The 23,591-nt window shown below is 42.1% G+C and overlaps 1 protein-coding gene across 1 annotated transcript; it reads left to right on the top strand.

The window, feature by feature from the left end:
• Positions 1–196: 196 nt before the first annotated feature.
• On the top strand, positions 197–23,331 carry MTNR1A (melatonin receptor 1A). The gene is made up of 2 exons (XM_027530054.1): positions 197–438; positions 22,080–23,331. Exons 1-2 carry the CDS (start codon positions 207–209, stop codon positions 22,946–22,948), a joined length of 1,101 nt encoding a protein of 366 aa, XP_027385855.1. The 5' UTR covers positions 197–206; the 3' UTR covers positions 22,949–23,331.
• The last annotated feature ends 260 nt before the right edge of the window (positions 23,332–23,591 follow it).

Below are 23,591 nucleotides of genomic sequence, written 5' to 3'. Positions count from 1 at the left end.
CCCCTGGGGCGCAGGCGGCGGCCCGGGCTCCCCGCACGGGGGCGCTGTCCGCACAGGCAGCGGCGCCCCGGGCGGCACCAGGTGTCCCGGGCGGGGCGGCAGGTGCGGAGTCCTGCCGCCTGGGGCTGGGGAGCCGGGGTCATAAAAGGCGGCAGGGCGGGATCTCGCCGCTCTGGGGATCCGCCGGCGCCGGCCCTGCCCGCGCGATGGCGGGGCGGCTGTGGGACTCGCCGGGTGGGACCCCCAAGGGCAACGGCAGCAGTGTGCTGCTCAACGTCTCGCAGCCAGCGCCCGGCGCCGGAGACGGCGCGCGGCCGCGGCCCTCGTGGCTGGCCGCCACCCTCGCCTCCATCCTCATCTTCACCATCGTGGTGGACATCGTGGGCAACCTCCTGGTGGTCCTGTCCGTGTATCGGAACAAGAAGCTGAGGAACGCAGGTAGGGGCTTTCAGGACCCGGCAGGCTGCACAGGCAAGCCCCCATCTTTCCCCGACGGCAACCTCTCCCTGTTCTGCCGCTTTTGCAAGCACGCAGCTGCCTCGGGCTGTCAACTGGCTCTTTCCTAGAAAAGTTAAACTTTTTTTCTTAAATCCTGGGGCCTTGAGTCATATTTTAAAATAGAGACCAAAGTACTTTTTCTTGAACCTGCCCATCTAAGATGTGTTTCCATGAAACAACTAAGAAGCCTTCAATTTCTAAGTCAGAGTCAGATTTTCTTTATTTTTGTTGGGAGGGGGGGAACTCACTGTACAATTTTCAGTTTCTGAGCTTAATTAGATTGAGAGAGACCACATACAGGTTTCAGAAAATTCCTTTCAAATCAGATCAATGAATAAATCAATTGCTTGGTTTGACATGTAACCGATTTTTCCCAGCGTTGTTCAAATATGAGAAAATAGGTAAGCTGGCAAGATGATAGGGAAACTATTTTTAGTTTTGTTGTCAGGAAGAGTTTTCGGGCTTTAGCATACAAAGAGGAGCCACACACACCTATACCTGCTTGGAAAAGTGACTGTTATTCTCCCCTCGTTAAACAAATTTACATTTTAAACATTGATACTGATGTAATAAAGAGGGTGTTTTCACATACTGTACTACTAGAGCTAACTTTGTGCTTGAGTTAAACTTCATTTTTTTTCTTCTCCAAGCAATGAATTGAAATTAGTTTATCCTTGGTGGAAGCCCCAGAATGATGTGTCCGTAGGAGGACACTGGCTATTTGGACCTCTAAATGATGACTAGATGGCTACTTCTGTATTTGGAGGCACACTTTTAGGAGGTGAGGGTGGGGATGGGAAGGAACCGTGTGCTTACAAATTTGTTAAAAGCAGTATTTTTGTTCTAACTGGTAGTCAGTCAACTATTTGATTTTGTTGAGTTCCTTCCGAGAGGGCTCCCTTTTTTCTGTAATGCTTGGCACTGTCCGTAGTTTAAGAATTAATCAGCACCTGGTAATATGAATTGAATTGGAGTTGGCCCATTGAATAGGCTCACTTCACTGACTGGCTGAAACGAGGTTGCCGAAAGGAATTCTGCCTTTGGAAAGAGGCTCCTAGAAGAAAATGTAGACTGTAGCTCCTTGACACTGGTCTCGGCGTTGATTTTTTGAATCTAACATCAAAAGTATTGCGAAAGCAAAAATAAGTGGGACTATATCAAACTAAATGTCTTCTATACAGCAAGGGAAGTCATACAAAATGAAAAGGCGTCCTATGGAATGGGAGAAAATATTTTCAAATTATATATCTGATAAGGGGCTGATATCCAAAGTCTATAAAGAACTCATACAGCTCAATAGCAAAAACCCAAACATCTGATTAAAAAATGAGCAGACAATCTGAATAGACATGTTTCTGAAGACATGCTGGTGGTCAAAAGGTATAAAAGAAGATGCTTACTATAGTTAATCACCAGGGAAATGCAAATTAAAATCACAATGAGATAGAACCTCACATCTGTCAGAATGGCTATCATCAAAAAGACGAGAGAGAACAAGTGATGGTAAGCATGTGGAGGGAAGGAACCTTTCTACACTGTTAGTGGGAATGTAGACGATGCAGCCACTATGGAAAACAGTATGGAGGTTCCTCAAAAAATTTAAAATAGAGCTACCACAGGATTCAGCAATTCCAATTCTGGGTATTTACCCAAAGAAAGCAAAACACTAACTTGAAAAGATATATACACCTCTATGTTCATCACAGCGTTGGTTACAGTAGCCAAGATATGGAAGCAAGGTAAGTGTCCATTGACAGCTTAAAGGATAAACAAAATGTTGTGTAAATGCACAGTGGAATATTACTCAGCCATACGGCAGAATCCTGGCGTGCTGCAGTCCATGGGATCGCAAAGAGTCGGACACGACTAACTGAACTGAATGGATACAGTAGAATGAAATCTTGCCATTTGTGACAACACAGATAGACCTTAAGGACATTATGCTAAGGGAAATAAGTCAGCCAGAGAAAGACAAATAGCATATTATCTCTCATACATGTAAAGCCACTCCCCCCCCCCCAAAAAAAAAAACAAACTCATGATATAGAAAACAGATTGGTCGTTGTGGGTAGATTGCCAGAAATGGGTAGAGAGGTTGAGACAAATGGGTGAAATGTTTTTGTTTTCTTTTTTTTTTTTAAGTTAAATGGAATTTTCTTTAAAAAAAAAAAAAAAGAGGATATGGGGAGACCAGCGCTATGAGCCTGGTATGAGAATTCTCTGTCATATCCCAAGAGCAGAGTTGAGAAGCCTGCTTTCTCACCAGGACTGATTTCCTGCCAGTCCCCACTGGACCCTGGATCTCCAGGTTCTGGGCATGCTCGCTCTGATTATGATGGGTTAATCTGCAGTGCAATAGTCTCATTGCGTTAGTGATTGTTTTGACTCCTTGGATTAGGGTTTAATAACAGGACTTTGGGCTTTCAACCCTAAATTGTCAAGTAGGGTGTAATTCTCAGATCTTTCTCCAAGAGCTCACCTCACTTCGTTGATATCAACAGTTGCAGCACTTGGAAAGTTTGAATCCTACAGAACCTTTCATTTAAAAAAAATATCCACATGCCTGGAACAAGTCTACTTCTTACCTTACGAAAAAGAACTTAGGCAGGGTGCTGTCCCGTCACACTGCTTTGTATTTTGTTTGCTGAGCAATTTTTTGATAGAGTTTATAAAACATTGCATTCCTGTAGCTAACTGGGGGACAGACCTGTGGTGAGCTTAAATATTTGAAACTTCTAGATAGCATATTCAAAAGCAGAGACATTACTCTGCCAACAAAGGTTCGTCTAGTCAAGGCTATGGTTTTTCCTGTGGTCATGTATGGATGTGAGAGTTGGACTGTGAAGAAAGCTGAGCACCGAAGAATTGATGCTTTTGAACTGTGGTGTTGGAGAAGACTCTTGAGAGTCCCTTGGACTGCAAGGAGATCCAACCAGTCCATTCTGAAGGAGATCAGCCCTGGGATTTCTTTGGAAGCAATGATGCTAAAGCTGAAACTCCAGGACTTTGGCCACCTCATGCGAAGAGTTGACTCATTGGAAAAGACTCTGATGCTGGGAGGGATTGGGGGCAAGAGGAGAAGGGGACGACAGAGGATGAGATGGCTGGATGGCATCACTGACTCGATGGACGTGAGTCTGAGTGAACTCCGGGAGTTGGTGACGGACAGGGAGGCCTGGCGTGCTGCGATTCATGGGGTCGCAGAGTCGGACACGACTGAGTGACTGATCTGATCTGACTTTCATAATTGGGGATCTTTATTCAAAAGGACCACTATTACAATTCAAACTATTTAAGGTTTTCTAGAATGAATGGTGGGCTTTCCAGGTGGCTCAGTGCTAAAGAATCTGCCTGCCAATACAGTATACACAGGAGATACGGGTTTGATCCCTGGGTCAGGAAGATCCCCTGGAGAAGGAAGTGGCAACCACACCAATATTCTTGCCTGTGAAAATCTCACGGACAGAGAAGGGTGGTGGGCTACAGTCCATGGGGTCACAAAAGAGTTGGACGTGATTTAGTGACTAAACAACAACAGAATGGATGGTAATATGAAACAGTGATAGAGAGCACTGATTCGAATATGAGTTTTGGGATCCTTATGAAAAATTATGATTGTACAGTCCGTCAATTTCAGTTAAATTTATTTTATTGGTATTAAGGATGAAAAGATGGATGGGAGAGAATGGAAGAGGTGAGATAAGAAAATAGAAATGCCAAGGCATCTTAAACTTTGAACTAGGACTTTCTTCTGGGAAAGTGGTAGAATGGCATGATTGTCTAAGCTCCCCTCCTCCTGTTCATCAGAACCATACCAGACGCAGACATCAACCCCAGCCAGCCACGGGATCTTAGGTGCTGACAGACTGTCTGCTGGGCTCCTGTCCAAAATTTGCTATTAAGAACCAACAGTATCGTATTTGCATCTTCTGAGCAAAGTTCGTAGTGTAATGGAAAGATTTCTGCACTGAAACATTGGCATTCATACTTGCTAACTACCTTGTGATCTAAGAAATCAGTTAAGACATCCAAGCCGCACATTTCACGTTTGTCAAATACAGAAAATATCTAATCTTTTAGCCTCACAGATTGTTGTGGTTACCTAGTGAGATGATGTATTTGGAAAAGGATACTTTGCAAACTTTGCATGTGGAAATTGATGCATATGTTGAAAAAGATAAGGCAGGTGTAATTGTGTTTTTTTCCCCTAGGTACACCTAACACAGGCGTATTCTGTTTATTAAAATAAGCTGTAGACTTATGACTTATGAATTTTTCTACATACATGTTATACTTTAAAACTTTAGGTAAAAAATAAAGCAAGATTTATTTATTTAAAATTTAATTATCTGGCAGTATAACCTCTGTAGAAAATAGGCAATAAGTGGAAGTAAGCAAAACTAATGGACTCTCACCCATGGCTGATTTGTTCTGCATTGGAGCGCCACAAACCTCTGAGGCTAGTATCTGCACCCTCATAAATTATAAGCAGTGAATTAGAAGGAAGATTGACACATATCAGGGAATGGTACACGTGGCAAACAGCATGGGTAGAAACAGACTCATTAAAAGCAGATCTGGAAAGCTGAACAAGCACAGCCTTTTATGGGAACTTTGTACAGAAACAAATAACTGCCCCGCATTAACCAATCCCGAGAAGAACAGAGCACAATGATGGATTTGTTACCTATGACCCTGAGCCATCAAGGAAAGATCCTGATCACATTCAGGATGTTCTGCTTAAGAAGACAAGGATGCAATAGTTTAGAAAGACACCTGAGGTTTATTATTATTTTTCAGTCTGGTGCATAGTGGGGTAAAGTTTCAGTAGAGTTAAAAAAAAACAAAAACGTTCCCAGAGTGACTGCAAGACTGGGTGATCGACACTGGTATTCCACTCCCACCCTTGTTTCTTTCAGGTCGATACTGAACATTATTCCTGTCTATCCTGTGTCACCAGTGGAAGGGCTGCACAAACTCTGGAGAAAACATGGAGCCTCTGCCTTGACTTATGAATTTTAAACTTGGATGCGCCGGGGCTGGTCATAAAATGCTTTTAGGTCTTAGCAATGCCTACCTAATATTATTTTCAAATTCAGGTATAGCTTAGTAAAATGCATAAAACATAAGTGTACAATTTGGTGTATTTTAACATTTATTTACATAAGTGACCATCACTTTTGGGAAGTGAAATAAGGGTGTTGATAGATGGCAGTATTAGTCACAGCTTGAACTAGAATTTATGCAGAATCCAAGTACTGAAAACCACCAACCTGAAGTTTTTCTATCATCTCCGGGAGTTGGTGATGGACAGGGAGGCCTGGCGTGCTGCGATTCATGGGGTCGCAAAGAGTCAGACACGACTGAGCAACTGAACTGACTGACTGATGAGCAGATCGTTGCCTGTGTTGAACTTGACTCTTTGCTTGTATCCTTTGCTCAGGCCATGAAGGACAGTGCTCGCTGCCGTCTCTGTTAGCCTTGACCACACTCACCTCCTGGTCATCAGTTCTGCAGCCCAGGTCCCAGTGAATGTGTTCATAGCTGCTTGATTGAGCCCTTGACCATTCTCATCACCTGCACTAGTTTTTTTTGCCTCCTTCCCCTCCTTTCTCTGTTTGCCTTCTCTTTTGTTCTTCTCCATTGTCTGTTTTTCGCTCTTTGGTCTCTGATTTTCTTCAACCACATAATTAGACTCAATCACTTAGTAAAGGTCATACCTGAATCTCTTTTTCCTAATTGGGTCTGTTGGGCATCAGCAAAAAATAGCCCTGAACTTGTAAGTGTGTTGTGTTCTACAAGTTCACTCCCGGGTGGCTCAGACGGTAAGGAGTCTATCCTCAATGCAGGAGACCTGGGTTCAATCCTTGAGTCGGGAAGGTCCCCTGGAGAAGGGCATGGCAACCCACTTGTGTATTCTTGCCTGGAGAATTCAATGGATCAAGGAGCCTGGTGGACTACAGTCTATGGGGTCACAAAGAGTCGGACACGACTGAGCGATTAACACAATATTAGAAGAATATTGTTTATGATATTGATATGTATATGATATTTTGGTTCTTATGCTAGCTAGTCCACAAGAGCATTCAGACCAACAATATGGCTGAAATAATCTTCAGAATTGCTAGGTCACCTGAAACTCGTGAGCTTCTGAAAAACAACCTGCCTTGTCTGAATTCTAAGCCTCTTGGGATCCTGTGAGGATGGGAAAGGGTGGTGTGGGTGGGAGTGGGAGGGAGCTTCCCTTATTAATTCAGAAATGTCAAGAGAGGGTTCGGGTTCATGACATGATAATAGAGAATGGATTTAGAGTCAGAGATAGGGTGGAAATAAGTATAAGTATGTGCAGCTGCTCGTAAGTTGAGAGCTCCTGTGTTGGAGACCAGTAAATCAGATCCTATAGGGAGGTGTGGAAGGAGCTTGGGAAGAGAACGGGTCCAGAACCGAGGCTCTGGGCCTTCTTTCCTGAATGGATCTGTGTTAATCCATCATCTCGTTGGACTGTTTGCACTTCAGTAAATTGATGGACAAGATCTCTGAGTCCTTTCTGATTCGGAGTCCTTTGATTTACGTGATTATGAAACTGACTACGAAGTTGGGAATCATAGTGCTATGAAACTGACTAGACTCGTGGTTGCAGTGCTGTGTGTGTAGATGGTGATAATTGGTGTCATAGTTCTTATGAAAGTACGCATCACTTGTCCTAAACTATCTGGTTCATCTGTCATATATTGGCTGGAGGAAAATATCTTAATGGCATGTTGTTTCTCCACTTTATTTCCCAAGAAATGTTTACAAATCTTAGAAATTTTCCATATCATGTTCCCTCCTTGGAAAAGCATGAAGTGACCGACTACCCAGAATAATTCGAGCCTGTTCTGGTGGGCCTGTTTCTGGTTGCGGAGCAATGGATTACTTCTCTGGGACACAATGAGGTACTCATGAGTTTGGGCAGAGTGAGCCAGGGACACACATGATGAGCTGACCAGCAGAGTATGTGAGCAAGCAATCCTGAATGCCTCTGGGTGGGCCATCAGGGACAGATGGGCTCCTCCAGGCCTGTCGTGACCCTTTCAAACTGTAACCACTCAGGAGGAACAGCCTCAATAGATGGCCAGCCTGGCTATTCGATTTGCAACAATGCACACCTGAAGAACAGCGGGTTCACATAAGCCAACGCTTCCCTCTCACGGAGGTGTTCAAAGGCGGATGTTAGAAGTGGTTCTAAAATAAAGACTCAAACAGTCTCTCCCGCAGTATCAATTTGGAATGTCCGTGTGGAGGTCATAAAAGTGGCTTAGTCACATAGTTTCCTGGTGATTTAAAAACCAGAGTTCTGTAGACTCTTTAAAGCCAAAGAAAAACACAGCAGAATCTAAACTATTTATATATGAACCAAGTGCCCGAATCCAAAAAGGGAAATAAAAACAACTCATTTTCAACACTTCCGAGTCATTTTATCCTTTCAGGAACTTTCTTAAAAAAAAAAAAATTATTTATTTTGCTGTGCCAGGTCTTCGTTGGGGCATGCGGGATCTAGTTTTCCTAAGCAGGGATGGAACCCGGGCCCCCTGCATTGGGAGCATGGAGTCTTAGCCACTGGACCGCCAAGAAGTCCCAGGAACTTTCTTTTTCAATACGCATTCATTCTGCACCTTACATTCTCTTCCCACTGTCAACGATGCTCTTGTGTGGTATGCTGAATATCCATGACATCAGCTATAAGGTAACTAACATAGTAACAAAGGCCTAGATTCTAGGATATACAGTCTTCCTCACTGATCTGTCTGGTGTTTTTAATGGTAAATCTAAACCTTTTGTAATAACACCGAAGCCTCCTTTTTATTGCTCTGGTTCATATGCAATTTTGCAAAAACCGCTGGCCATCTTTGGTCAACATTTCCATTTAACACATAAATATTTTACAGCATCCATATCAAATAACCAACCCCGATTATTAAAGGAGTTCAGCTTTTCAACCCTACCGTTCTATTTTTAAGTTATTTATGAATTTGTGTTTGAAGCGTTTTTCAAGCTTGAGAAAAATTAGAGGAGGAAACTGCTGGAATTGTACTTTGTGTCACACTGTCACAGACAGCAAATTTTGTCCAATTTCTGTGGATAAAGTGGAAAAATAACTTCTTATTTGGAATGTCTACTGCTTTGTACTTACAATATACTTTGTACAGCAATTTACACTTTTCAAAGTACTTTCCCACATTTTGTTTTATTTGTCCCTATAACAGCCTCCTCAGGTGGATAAAGGAAACTAAACCCCAAATTCCTAGATAAATGATCAGTATTTCTTATCTCAGCACACAGCCCAATGTAGTACAGCGGAAGGCGCACAGCAATGAATGTCAGAAGACCCAGGCTGAGTCTTGTATTTGCAATACTCTTATTTGTGGTTTGTTTAGAGCCCAGTTTCTCAATGTCTCTAAACCTCAGCTTCTCCATCTGTCCAGTGGGGTACTTATCTCACAGGGATGCTGGAAGGATAAACTTAGATTCTGCCCACCCATCCACCTATCTACCTATCATTTTGAAGTCATAAAATACTTTATAAGTAAAAGTATTACTATGTTATCCCTGGTGGCTCAGATGGTAAAGAATCTGCCTGCAATGCAGGAGACCTGGGTTCGATCCCTGGGTCGGGAAGATCCCCTGGAGAAGGACGTGGCAACCCACTGCAGCATTCTTGCCTGGAAAATCGTCTGGACAGAGGAGCCTAGTGGGCTACAGTCCGTGGGATCTCAAAGAGTGGGACACAACTGAGCGACTGACATTTTCTTTTCATGTTGTTATTAGTGTGTATTCTGTGAGTAGTTCTTCTTAGGTTGTTTTTATTTATTATTGCTCAGGGTTTTTTTTTTAACCTATTTTTTAAAAGGAATTGGAGGCTATGCATGGCAAGAGATGTAATGTCAGAAACTGAAGATTTAGGATCTAATTCTCCTGCAGCATTATGCAAATTTATGGAAATTCTCTGATGCCTCAGTTTTCCCATTTGTAATGAACATTACCTTTCACAGCAAAGTAGGGCTGAGATTCTGATTATTTCAATATCCACCCTCTGAGAGACTGATTATCTCAATAGCCAAACTGTTCTTTAAGTTAAAATGTATTAGTCCTGGAAGCTACAAAAACTTTCTCAGACAGGTATGTTATTATTGAGAAAGTTATGATCTAACTTTTATGTACAAACTTGTAGAATGGAGAATGATTTCAGGCTAATGAAGTTAATGTTTAATAAAATCCCTAATCTAATGTATTTCTTCTCAGACTGTTGTTTTCTTCCCGTTATTCTCCACGATATTTGAAATTACTGACTCAAGGCAGTATGTTACCTTTAAAGACATTTTATTGATGTTTTCCTTTGCATGCTTAGGCATTGTTTTTTAAAAGTATTTTAATATGGAACTCTAAATTTTCCAGACTTGTCAAATTCCCTGGAAACATTAGGGCAGTGGTTTTAGATTCCTAAATACATGATTGAATTTGGGTCCACATGACTAAATTTGGATCTTGCATTCTTCCCATTATTCAGTCTCATAAGAAAGCAGTAATTTTCAGCATTAAATTAATCATGGATGAGATAGAACTTACTTTTGCCAGCTTTCAGAATCATTTTTCTCTTGGCAATTTAGAAAGTCAACTAAGAATAAAATATAAACCTTCTGGTTTTATTTCTCACTAACATTTGAGGGTTCTGCTTTTTTAAAAAAAAAATACCTGCTTTGAAAAATGTCTGCCTTGGAAGTCATTTTAAATCTCCATTGAGTCTCCAAGCTTGTTTTGCTCATTTTTTATTAACACTTTTGAAAAATAAAAACTAGAACATTTGAACATTTGAGGTGAATAGTAAGATCGTTACAAGGTACCTTGAATTTCCCTATTTTTCCTACATATTTTTTCAGTTGTCTAACAGAAATGCCCTATCTTCTAAAAATAAATACACACACTAAGGATTTTCTAGGCTACCAAAAGAGGCAATTAATGGATTGTTTTTAAAGAAGCATTTTTTGCATGTTGAGGACATTGCATGGTGTCATCAATATTATCTCTTCTCATTCACAAAGTTGATTCTTTAATCAGCAACCTAATCTCAACTTTCAAATAGGTTAGCTGACCTGAAACCAGAGGACTCTGGGTGATAGCTCAAGGAAATTTAGTGAAATTTAATAATGCTGCAAATGAAGGATAAACTTTTGGGCTTTCTGACTGACGTTCTCTAAATTTTTTTTTCTCCTACAGAGCTGTACATTTTTGGCAACCACACTGAAGAAATTAGTCTTAGAGAAATGGACAAAAAGAAAAAAAAAAAGAATCTACTTGAGTCTGAATACTCTTTAGACTATTTTAGGGTGAATTTGAGTTGTTGAGCTTATGGCTTAAAAAGATGCTTACTTGCTTTGATGTTGAGCACTTTTGGTGCTGATTGAATTGAGTATTTATTTAAATAAGTATTTATTGAATACCTTCTATATAAGACAGAATACAAATCCTTTTTGGTTGTCAAAATGCAAGCCACAATGTTAAGCATATGTAAAACATGGCTCCTATTTCAACAGATTACCTTCTCTCAGATCAGTTCAGTACAGTTGCTCAGTCATGTCCAACTCTTTGCGACCCTGTGGACTGCAGCACACCAGGCTTCCCTGTCTATCATCAACTTCCGGAGTTTGCTCAAACTCATGTCCATTGAGTTGGTAATGCCATCCAACCATCTCATCCTCTGTCATCCCCTTCTCCTCCCACCTTCAATCTTTCCCAGCATCAGGGTCTTTTCCAATGAGCCAGTTCTTCGTATCAGGTGGCCAAAGTATTGGAGCTTCAGCTTCAGCATCAGTCCTTCCAATGTATATTCAGGACTGATTTCCTTTAGGATGGACTGGTGGGATCTCCTTGCAGTCCAAGGGACTCTCAAGAGTCTTCTCCATCACCACAGTTCAAAAGCATCAATTCTTTGGTGCTCAGCTTTCTTTATGGTCCAATTCTCACATCCATACATGACTACTGGAAAAACCATAGCTTTGGCTAGATGGACCTTTGCTGGCAAAGTAATGTCTCTGCTTTTTAATATGCTGACTAGGTTGGTCATAGCTTTTCTTCCAAGGAGAAAGTGTCTTTTAATTTCATGGCTGCAGTCAAGGTACTTTTAAAATTTTGTTCTTTTATTTTCAAATAAAAATAAAACATGGAGTATAAAGGTGTAAGACTCAGAACATGTTATATAACAGGAAAACTTTTCAAGTTGATTGGTAGGTGATAGCTGGAGCTTAAAGGAGTCATGAGCATTTTTAAAAGTGTTACCTCAGGATGAAAGAATAGAGGGTAATAAACAGAGAAATGTGAACTTTCCTTTAAGGGCAAATCAATGAGAGAACATCAATAGAGTCAATAGTAAGAGTAGAGACAAGAATAGAGACAAAAGCAGAGCTTTGAGGAGAATATATTGGCCCCATATCTTGTGAAGAAATTAATATAGCCTGAAGAAATACCTATTGGGGAAGGTTCGAGGACCAGCCTGATAACTTAAATTCATAAAAATTTTCTCATGTATCTATTAAATGGCAGATAATAAATGTTTATAATCAATGGTTTGTATTTTCTCTTATGTAATTTTCTGAAACACTTGCTGCTGCTGCTGCTGCTAATTCGCTTCAGTCGTGTCTGACTCTGTGCGACCCCAGAGATGGCAGCCCACCAGACTCCCCCGTCCCTGGGATTCTCCAGGCAAGAACACTGGAGTGGGTTGCCATTTCCTTCTCCAATGCAGGAAAGTGAAAAGTGAAAGTGAAGTCGCTCAGTCATGTCCGACTCTCAGCGACCCCATGGACTGCAGCCTACTAGGCTCCTCCATCCATGGGATTTTCCAGGCAAGAGTACTGGAGTAGGGTGCCATTGCCTTCTCCTCTGAAACACTTAGGAATACAAAACTCTCTTGTGATCTAGAAAGGGATAATGTACTTTTATCTTCCATACATTCAATTTCTTTTTTTTTTCCTTTACTTAAATACTTGTTGGGTGTCTCCTAGGTGCCAAGTCTGGGATAATATCAGAGCTTGGGACATAGTTCTTTGGCAAAACAAACACTATTCCAGTTAATTTTAAGATTTGGTTTACATTTTAATGTATGCTTTTACGAGTTTTATTTGCTAGTTTTTTTTTTTTTTAAGTTTTAATTTCATTTGTGCCCTTTTTACTTACTTATTCTACTAGCTGACATTAATTATTTCCTCTATTTAGAGTTTGAAGTACTTTCAGTTATTCTCATTCTTTTACCAAATAAGCTTTTTAAAAAGATTGCTACATGTAATATATATATGTTTATATATATCATGCATATACTATATAGATGTATGCCTTTTAAATACATCAAAAAAAGAACAAAATTTTGAAGTTTTAAAACTTAGTTTTATGAGAATCTTATAGTTCTGTATTGTTAGCATTTTTTATTTCTCCTCATTTAATTTTAGCATATAAAAAGGGCAATAATATGATTGTACCGTTTCTAATATTCACTTCTTGGCCACCTGTGTGGCATGTGAAATCTTAGTTCCCTGACCCGGGATCAAACCTGTGCCCCTTGTGTTGGAAGCACGGACTCTTAACCACTGGACCACCAGGGAAGTCCCACCAGTTTTAATACTGACAGGAATTTTTTTTTTAACTTAGCAATTTAGAGTTCTTCTCTAATTAACTGGAGATATTATTGAAGTGAAGTAAAGTGAAGTAGCTCAGTCGTGTCCGACTCTTTGCAACCCCATGGACTGTAGCCTACCAGGCTCCTCCGTCCATGGAATTTTCCAGGCAAGAGTACTGGAGTGGGTTGCTATTTCCTTCTCCAGGGGATCTTCCTGACCCAGGGATCGAACCCAGGTTTCCCACATTGTAGGCAGATGCTTTACCATCTAATTTGTCTACTGAAGCTGGCATTTCCCTGAGACCTTCTACCCCCAATGACTCAGTGGGGAAAGAATCTTCCTGCTATGCAGAAGACACAGGAGACATGGGCTCGATCCCTGGGTCAGGAAGATCCCCCGGAGAAGGAAATGGCAACCCCCTCCAGTATTCTGGCCTGGAAAATCCCATAGACAGAGGAGCCTGATGGGCTACAGTCCATGGGGTTGCAAAGAGTCAGACACGACTGGACTAACACACACACATCCCAAGTAGAGTTAACAGAGTTTTTTGATTACCTTTTTAAAAATGTGGTTCAAGTATTCCATTTCTGTCTTTAAAGTTTCATCCTTCATTCTGTGATATAAAAAATAGTGCAGACGTGAGTAATTTGTAGTCAGTGTAAAGATGAAAGACTGGATCAATACAGCTATAATATGGGTATTTACATATTACAGGTGTCTCCCTGAACCGTCCTTCTAAGAACAGAATGACCAGATCTAGAAAATCAGCAGAATCCTTAAGCAAGATTTCACACCTTTAAAAACTCAAAATTGAGCTTGGGCAAGAGGGTCAGGTGTATTACCTTTTTTTTCTCAAGTTTTTTTTTTTTTAATTGAAACATAGGTGATGTGCAGTGGTACGTTTCTGTACTATATTACTTTATGTTGAGCTCCTTATGGTGTTCTTAGTCTCTTTTATTGTAGAGAGGCTGTATTTATCAAACAGTTAAGAGCAGCTAGTCGTCATCTGTGTTCAGTGTCAGGGAGTCATGGCCAAATTAAGGAGCAGAATGGGGAGGTGCAGCGTGACAGAGAAAGAGACTGAAGACCCAGGAAGGAAGTAGGACGGAGGTGGCCAGAGAGCCAAGCCGTCCTCACACGCAGTCGTGTGTTATAGGAACAGCGTCTTCTACTATTCAGGCAAGGTAGTCTAAGGACAGGTCTCCTAGGATCAGGGTGTTAGGTTTCAGAGACTTTAAGGAGGATGAAGGCTGAGAGAAGGGGTCAGGAAGAATGTCATTGATGACTGAAGAGAGGTTTGAGCAACGTGGTGTGAGTAGCGCCCAGGTATTCTAGAAAGTGAATTCAAAATTGGTGGAAAGGAAATAGAGGGACAGCCTTGCTTGAAAAATTGGGGGGGAGAGGAAGAGGATGATAGCTGCAGGGACAGGAGGGTAAGAGTAGGTTTGTTTGGGGACTTCCCTGGTGGTCCAGTGGTTAAGAACCCACCTACCAATGCCGGAGAGAGACACGGGTTCTATCCCTGATTAAGGAAGATTCCACATGCTGCAGAACAACTAAGCCAGTGCTCCACAACCAGAGAAAAGCAAGCACACCATAGCAAAGACCCAATGCAGCCAAAGAGAAAGTTTTAAAAAAGAAAAGCAGGCTTATTTGCCTGGAGTAGGCCCTTTGCAAGGTGACAGGGATCCAGGCAAGAGCCAGGGCGGATGAGACGCTTCCTCCAGCCCTGGTGTGCGTCTGCTCTGGGGAGCCACCTTTTATGAAGCTGAACGCTGTTTCCACCACAGCCAAGGAGAAGTAAGGAATGCATTGTTTATCCAAAGCCAAGCACGTTCCATGTGTTCTCTTGCATCTTTACCTCGGCTGTTAGTATCGTGACTTATTACATATGAAGAGACTGAGGCTCTGATTTAGCTGAGGTCATCTAGTAAGCAACATAGTCAGGATTCAAACTCAGGTGTGGCTTGTTTCGGAGCATCTGGTCTACTCTCCCTCTGATAATCTAAAAAGACACGTTTCTGAGATACAGTCCTTTGAAGTTTAAGAATATAAGATGGCCGGAGTGCTTTGATGTGCAAAATAAGCCCTTCTGCATTCCCTGTACTGCACCCCATCACCTTCAACATCTCAACTTTCCCCTGTCCTACCCTTAACGTTTAATATGCACATGGAATTTTTTATATCATCCAGGTTTATAAACAGAGTCTTCATTAAACCAGATTTCTCAGAGCTGGGTCTATGGATTTCCTGCGTAAAACAAATGAAAAATGTTTCCAAGAGTAGCTGAAGCTCATCCCCCTCCCCCATTTTAATTGATCTTTACCAGTTTAATGTTAAAGTCTAGGCACAGCAGGTTTTTTTGCGGGGGGGTTGAAAAAAATCTGTATGAGCAATGAATTCAGTGAGTCTCTAATCATGCTCCGCACATGGGTGAAGTCCAGGCTGAAAATGAAAGAAGGAATGAATATCAGTCTGTTGAGAAACCCAAATTCGGGCAGATAAGAGCACTCAATTTCTGCTCTGGACAGGTGTTGTTTAGAGACTAGGGATGTATTAGTTCATCCAGGAAACTGTTCTTGGTACCTGTTATGTGCCAGGCACCTTGCTGTCAGGGAGGATTGAAAGATTCCTTCTCACTGTCCTAAATCTCAAATACAGTCTTAGAGGAAGACAGACCTCCACGCACAGGTGGAGGTGAGATGTAGGAAGCATGTCCACCCCTAGCGAGGATGCAAGAATTGAAGAGTGATGCCAAGAGGCATTCAGAGTCTATAACTTGTACCCAAAGAGGTTGGTTGTTTGGTTTGTAAGATGGCATAGAACTAGCTCCTCTTTTACCACCGAGAAGCTGATGACTTCTTTCAAAAACCACCCAGACTCATCATAGAGCTGAAGGTCTGTCTTATTTTGCCTAAAAGCTGAAGTTGAGAACAAGATCAGAGGTTTGGTGCTCATGGTTTGTAGAAAGTGTGCACTCAGGAGGGAGCAGAAGTTAGTGAGGGAAGGAGACCAGGCAGGGAACGAGTCAAGCAAGGGTGAGATCACTGGTGAAGCCTAGACTTGGCCTGACCATGAGGCGAGGGCCTCTAGGAGTAAATCCAACCATGCAGTTGTCGCCACTCGAGGCAGGAGGGCTGGCCTTTGTGCTCCAGGGTCAGCTGGTCATTCATTGTTCCACTAAGGGCATTTCTCTGGAGAAGGGCGCAGCTGCAATAAATGGAAGCACCCAGCACTCATCAGAGTTTCAGGGATAAATGTGTTTCATTTATATACATTGAAGATGCTATATTTATCGTGAAGAGTTGGCTCACATGACTGTGGAGGCTGAGGCATCCCGCAGTCTACCATCTGAAGCTGGAGTCTCAGAAGAGCCAGGGTAGAGTTCTAGTCTGAGCCTGAAGACCTTCGAGTCAGGAGTGTCTAAGGCAGAAGTCCCAGTCCAATGGCATAAGACCGAGGTTCCCGCTCAGTAGATAGCCAGCAAGGCTGAGTTCTCCTTTCCTCCAAATTTTTGTTTCTTTAGGCCCTCAATGAATTGGATGATGCTCATCCACATTGGGGAGGGCCTCTGCTTTACTCAGTCTACTGATTCCAATGTACTTTTTTTGGAAACACCCTTAGAGACACACCCAGAAATGTTAAACCACATATATCAAGGTAGTGTCAAGTTGACACATAAAATTAACCATCCCAAGCCTGAAGTTCACAGACAAAGCGGTTGAGAAGAAACAATGGATGTCAAGAGGGAGAGTGAGATCAGACTTGAACCTTGGAGGAAGGACTGGAACCCAGTAAGCCATTAACAGAGATTATTTTAAATTTCAGAGTGCATCTCTATGCTGGTTGTATAGACTCCTAGATGTCTGTAAAAGCAGATCTATCTGGAGTTACCCAGAGCTAAGATGGAAGAGATGACCTTACAAGGTGTCTAATTGTGATTACTCTTATCTGGTAGAATTCTTAAATGAAAAATAGGAACTATCTTTCCTCCTCCTCCCTGTCACGCCACACAACACACACACACACACACACACACACACACACACACACGGCAGCTGTGGCAAAGCCTCTAGCTGAGTTCCCCAACAACAACATCTGCATAGAATCTAAGGCTTCATTTTTCTCTTCTCCTCTTGTAAAATAGGATCATTTCAAAGAAAAGTAAATGAATCATCTGATTATGGTAATTATTTGAACAGAAAAGAAGCATAATCACTATAAAATAAATGGAGCAGAGGATTAAAGCCATGAAAGAAATTTGTGACATCACTTATTATCTTATTTTAAAACTTAAAAATCCATATCAAGCCCATTTGTCATCATAACGTTCTGGGTAAAAATGTACTGTTTTGATGACAATTTTCATTTGTAGCTGAATTTCATATATTCTACTCGTTTTTAAGGTATTAAACATGCTGAGTCAAAAAATTTATTGAAATATGCCCACGTTAGAATTTAAACATTTCATTGGTAATTGAAATTGAACTGTGGGAAAAATAAATTTTCTTTTATTGCTTCAATTTGGCTTAGTATAACCAATTTTCAAAGAAAATTGTTTTCATGACAATCTATCTGAAATTCCTACTTACATGCAAAACCTTGCCTTTTTTAGTCACTGCAGCTTTTTTACTTCACTTCTTTGCAGCATTTTTCAGGACGGAATAAAATTTTTCAGACAGAAAACTCAGAGAGGTTATTTTATTTCAGATGTTGAGAGAAGACAATTTAATTTACTTTCTTGAACATTAGAGCAGAAGTCTCAGCTGGGTACTATTCAGGATACAAATATCAGGCAGACCATCTCAGGGGACGACAGTGTGGACACAGAAGAAAGCCAAGTTTACAAGTAAATGTAGTCAAAGCAGAATACCCCCCAGTCTGCCTGAAACGTTCTTCCCACTCTGTCCAGCCCCCTCCCTTCCTGTCTCGTCTTCTGTACATACTCATGTTGTACTTCTTCCTTCTCTTTTAAATTGTGTTTGTTTTTCTAAGATTGAGGGTCGGAGGAATCCTGCCCATTCATTCCCATTTCCCCAGAACCTGTGCACTTAATACATTTTTACTGAATGGAGTTTATTACAACAGTTCCTAAATTGAAAGTTGTAAACATAAAGTGATTTAGGAACCTTCAAAAGAGAAAGCTCTTCTGTGGTGAGGCAAACAAGTGAAGGTTCTAAGCATTTCTTTTAACGCAGACTGGGAGGGCTGGGGAGCAATGAAAAGTTAGATGAGGAGCTGCTCAGGGCAGAAGAAGAGTATGAAACAAAGGAAAACAAACCACAAAAGTAAATACAGTAAGTCCCCTGCATGTGAGCCTTCAAGCAGGAAAATTTCAAAGATGTCAGCGTGCATTCACATGTCCAGCCACCTAAGTTAGTTCTGTTTGAGGAGGCACTGATAGCTTTTGAGGCACAGGAGCTGAACATAGAATGATACACAAGGGTTGTAACAGCCTTTCTTCACAATGCAATTCAGTGCTACTGTTATCTATGAGAACAAAAAGAGCTACTATCCAGACAACACAGGATCAGATTTTTCAAGAGGGGAGATAGAATTGAATCCAGCAAGGAACCAGAACCTGTACCATCCACACGAGGCATGAGTGAAGTTGCAGCTTGCCCTCCATCACCTACTGCTGACAATTGGCTCTACCATCTCCCACCTCCTCTCCCCGCTCCTGTCAGTAATTCCTTTTGTCTGTTCACTTGATGACAGCCCCTGTGTGCCAGCTGTTGTTCTGTACTACTGTATTTCAAAGTACTGTAAAATTCAGTTCAGTTCAGTTGCTCAGTCGTGTCCAACTCTTTGTGACCCTATGAACTGCAGCACACCAGGCCTCCCTGTGCATCACCAACTCCCGGAGTTCACCCAAACTCATGTCCATTGAGTCGGTGATGCCATCCAACCATCTCATCCTCCATCGTCCCCTTCTCCTTCTGCCCTCAATCTCTCCCAGCATCAGGATCTTTTCAAATGAGTCAGCTCTTTGCATCAGGAGGCCAAAGTATTGGAGTTTCCACTTCAACATCAGTCCTTCCAATGAACATCCAGGACTGATCTCCTTTAGGATGGACTGGTTAGACCTCCTTGCAGTCCAAGGGACAAGAATCTTCTCCAACACCACAGTTCAAAAGCATCAATTCTTCGGCGCTCAGCTTTCTTTATAGTCCAACTCTCATATCCATACATGACCACTGGAAAAACCATGGACCTCCAGATGGACCTTTGTTGACAAAGTAATGTCTCTGCTTTTTAATATGCTGTCCAGGTTGGTTCCTTCCAAGGAGTAAGCATCTTTTAATTTCATGGCTGCAATCACCATCTGCAGTGATTTTGGAGTCCCCCAAAATAAAGTCAGTCACTGTTTCCACTGTTTCCCCATTTATTTGCCATGAAGTGACAGGACCGGATGCTATGATCTTCGTTTTCTGAATGTTGAGCTTTAAGCCAACTTTTTCACTCTCTTTTTCACTTTCATCACAAGGCTCTCTAGTTCTTCTTCACTTTCTGCCATAAGGGTGGTGTCATCTGCATATCTGAGGTTATTGATATTTCTCCCAGCAATCTTGATTCCAGCTTGTGCTTCTTCCAGCCCAGCATTTCTCATAATGTACTCTGCATATAAGTTAAATAAGCAGGGTGACAATATACAGCCTTGACGTACTCCTTTTCCTATTTGGAACCAGTCTGTTGTTCCATGTCCAGTTCTAACTGTTGCTTCCTGACCTGCGTACAGGTTTCTCAAGAGGCAGGTCAGGCGGTCTGGTATTCCCATCTCTTTCAGAATTTTCCACAGTTTGTTGTGATCCACACAGTCAAAGGCTTTGGCATAGTCAATAAAGCAGAAATAGACATTTTTTCTGGAACTTTCTTGCTTTTTCGATGATCCAGCAGATGTTGGCAACTTGATCTCTGGTTCCTCTGCCTTTTCTAAAACCAGCTTGAACATTTGGAAGTTCAAGGTTCACATATTGCTGAAGCCTGGCTTGGAGAATTTTGAGCATTACTTTACTAGTGTGTGAGATGAGTACAATTGTGTGGTAGTTTGAGCATTCTTTGGCATTGCCTTTCTTTGGGATTGGAATGAAAATTGACCTTTTCCAGCCCTGTGGCCACTGCTGAGTGGCCAAATTTGCTGGCATATTGAGTGCAGCATTTTCACAGCATCATCTTCCAGGATTTGAAATAGCTCCACTGGAATTCCATCACCTCCACTAGCTTTGTTCGTAGTGATGCTTTCTAAGGCGCACTTGACTTCACATTCCAGGATGTCTGGCTCTAGGTGAGTGATTACATCATCGTGATTATCTGGGTCATGAAGATCTTTTTTGTACAGTTCTTCTGTGTATTTTGCCACGTCTTCTTAATACCTGTAAGATTAAAAATGTGTAATTTTTTTGTGTGTTTGTTTTTTATGTATTTTGGCTTCCCTGGTGGCTCAGATGGTAAAGAATCTGCCTGTAAAGCAGGAGACCTGGGTTTGATCCCTGGGTTGGAAAGATCTCCTGGAGAAGGGAATGGTAACCCACTCCACTGTTCACCCCTAGAGAACCCCATGGACAGAGCTACAGTCCATGGGGTCACAAAGAGTCGTGCATGACTGAGCGATTAGCACGCTTATGTACTATGTGTGTGAAAAGTATTATAAACCTATTACAGTACAGTACTCTCTAGCCGATTCTACTAGTTGGGTGCCTAGGCTAAGTATGTTGGACATGCAAACAAATTGGACTTAAGAATATGCTCTCGGGACAGAGCTTGTCCATGTATAGGGGACTTAACTTTAACATCCTTGTAAAAGAGCTTGTAAAATTTGACTAGCGTATACTTAACTTTAAAATATGTTGAATTATTGTGTTCATATAAAATTGTTACTTACCCTGATTATCTAGAGTTCAATTTTTCTACCTCAAGTTGTTTATAAAATCTAAAAGCATTTCTCCCTTTTCCTTCAGATTGAAGTGAGGGAATTGTAGAGCATTTATTGATCACCTATCATGTGACAGACACTGCTCAGTACTTGACAGAGATGGCCTCATTTAGTCCTCATCATACTCTGCAAAGACAATGCCATCATTAGCTCCACTTACAGAAGAGGAAATTGAAGTTTGATGTGATAATGTAACTTGCCCCAGTTAGACAGCTAGTAAGGGGCGAAGCCAATATTCTAACCCAGCCACTGATAATGGGATGCCTTTTTTAATAACTATGCTATGGATGAGGGCCCTCTGTTTTCCAGGAACAGGAATTTGAGAACCTTTGAAGAGTTAGAGATAAAAGGCCTGGAACTTAGGGAAGTCCTGCCTGGCTTGAGGTTAAAAAAAAAAAAAGCGGTATGAGGTTTCTCAGATAATGTAGACGATTCCAGAATAAAAGATATGATGTGAGTATCCTCAAGATATATATTTTTTAAAGCACAAGAGAAACCAAGGAGTTAAAAAGAGAACAGTTTTGACCATGAAACATGCCTTGTTTGGGGAATCCAGGAGCTTGGGAACAGTGGAGTTGATCTGATAAGGACAATGAAGAGTTCAGTTCCCAGGGAGATGGCTTCCACTTCTTTTAGAATGCGGCAGAAGCTGTGACGTCATGTCACCTGAGTGGCAGACCCAGCTCTTTTTCAAAAACTGTGAAAGAAAACCCATGCGACCCATGGAAACTGGCCCTAACCACAAAGGAAATGGCAGCCCACTCCAGTACTCTTGACTGGAAAATCCCATGGACAGAGGAGCTGATGGGGTTACAGCCCATGGGGTTGCAGAGAATTGGACATGATTGAGCCACCGACACTTTTCACTGTCTTTCAGTAACTGTGATATCGGGTCATCCGAGCAGCCGACACAGCTCTTTCTTGAATACCTGTGAAAGAAAACCCATGCAACCCGTGTGAAACTGGCCCTAACCCATGTTTTCTAAACCTTTCTCTTTTAGGGAATGTGTTTGTGGTGAGCCTGGCAGTTGCAGACCTGCTGGTGGCCGTGTATCCATACCCCTTGGCGCTGGCGTCTATAGTTAACGATGGGTGGAGCCTGAGCTCCCTGCATTGCCAACTTAGTGGCTTCCTGATGGGCTTGAGCGTCATTGGGTCCGTTTTCAATATCACGGGAATTGCCATCAACCGCTATTGCTGCATCTGCCACAGCCTCAGATACAACAAGCTGTATAGCAGCACGAATTCCCTCTGCTACGTGTTCCTGATATGGATGCTGACGCTCGTGGCGATCGTGCCCAACCTGTGTGTGGGGACCCTGCAGTACGACCCAAGGATCTATTCCTGTACCTTCACGCAGTCCGTCAGCTCAGCCTACACGATCGCCGTGGTGGTGTTCCATTTCATCGTTCCGATGCTCGTAGTCATCTTCTGTTACCTGAGAATCTGGGCCCTGGTTCTTCAGGTCAGATGGAGGGTGAAACCTGACAACAAACCGAAACTGAAGCCCCAGGACTTCAGGAATTTTGTCACCATGTTTGTGGTTTTTGTCCTCTTTGCCATTTGCTGGGCTCCTCTGAACTTCATTGGTCTCGTTGTGGCCTCGGACCCGGCCAGCATGGCACCCAGGATCCCTGAGTGGCTGTTTGTGGCCAGTTACTATATGGCATATTTCAACAGCTGCCTCAATGCGATCATATATGGACTACTGAACCAAAATTTCAGGCAGGAATACAGAAAAATTATAGTCTCATTGTGTACCACCAAGATGTTCTTTGTGGATAGCTCCAATCATGTAGCAGATAGAATTAAACGCAAACCCTCTCCGTTAATAGCCAACCGTAACCAAATAAAGGTGGACTCCGTTTAAAAATGCGGAGCATGAATGGCAAGATCTGAACACTGCTCCAAGCCTTACTCATTTTCATTCCCTCTTGGTAGATGCCTAGAAAAACAATGTGGAGGAGAAAGCTTACAGTCTTCAGAGTGTGTCTCTATATGTCTGAGCTAATGTGCTGTCAGCATTTTGAACAAGTCTCTGGTTCTACTTACCAAGAGAAACAGAACATTCAGTGAGTTATATGTTCATTGAAGAGTATAGTTCAGGGAACAGAGTGGGAGTTAATTTTAAGGAAAATGCTGAATGTATTCAAGTGGAGAAAGTGTGCAAACTTTTCTTTTATTGCCAAGTGCCACCAAGGTTCAGTTCAGTTCAGTCGCTCAGTCGTGTCCCACTCTTTGCGACCCCATGAATCGCAGCATGCCAGGCCTCCCTGTCCATCACCACTCCTGGAGTTTACTCAAACTCATGTCCATCGAGTTGGTGATGCCATCTCCCCATCTCATCCTCTGTCGTCCCCTTCTCCTCTTGCCCCCAATCCCTCCCAGCATCAGAGTCTTTTCCAATGAGTCAACTCTTCACATGAGGTGGCCAAAGTACTGGAGTTTCAGCTTTAGCATCATTCCTTCCAAAGAAATCCCAGGGCTGATCTCCTTCAGAATGGACTGGTTGG

Source organism: Bos indicus x Bos taurus, chromosome 27 (genome assembly GCF_003369695.1).
Source record: "Bos indicus x Bos taurus breed Angus x Brahman F1 hybrid chromosome 27, Bos_hybrid_MaternalHap_v2.0, whole genome shotgun sequence".
Taxonomy (NCBI): domain Eukaryota; kingdom Metazoa; phylum Chordata; class Mammalia; order Artiodactyla; family Bovidae; genus Bos; species Bos indicus x Bos taurus.
The sequence above is the reverse complement of the archived record's forward strand: the minus strand, read 5'-3'. Positions and strand labels throughout refer to the sequence as shown.

Bases quoted from the DNA above. Each gene is read 5' to 3' on its own strand.
- MTNR1A (XM_027530054.1), top strand. From the start codon at position 207: ATGGCGGGGCGGCTGTGGGACTCGCCGGGTGGGACCCCCAAGGGCAAC. The intron at 439-22,079 runs GTAGGGGCTTTC...TTTCTCTTTTAG, and splicing joins CAAGAAGCTGAGGAACGCAG to GGAATGTGTTTGTGGTGAGC.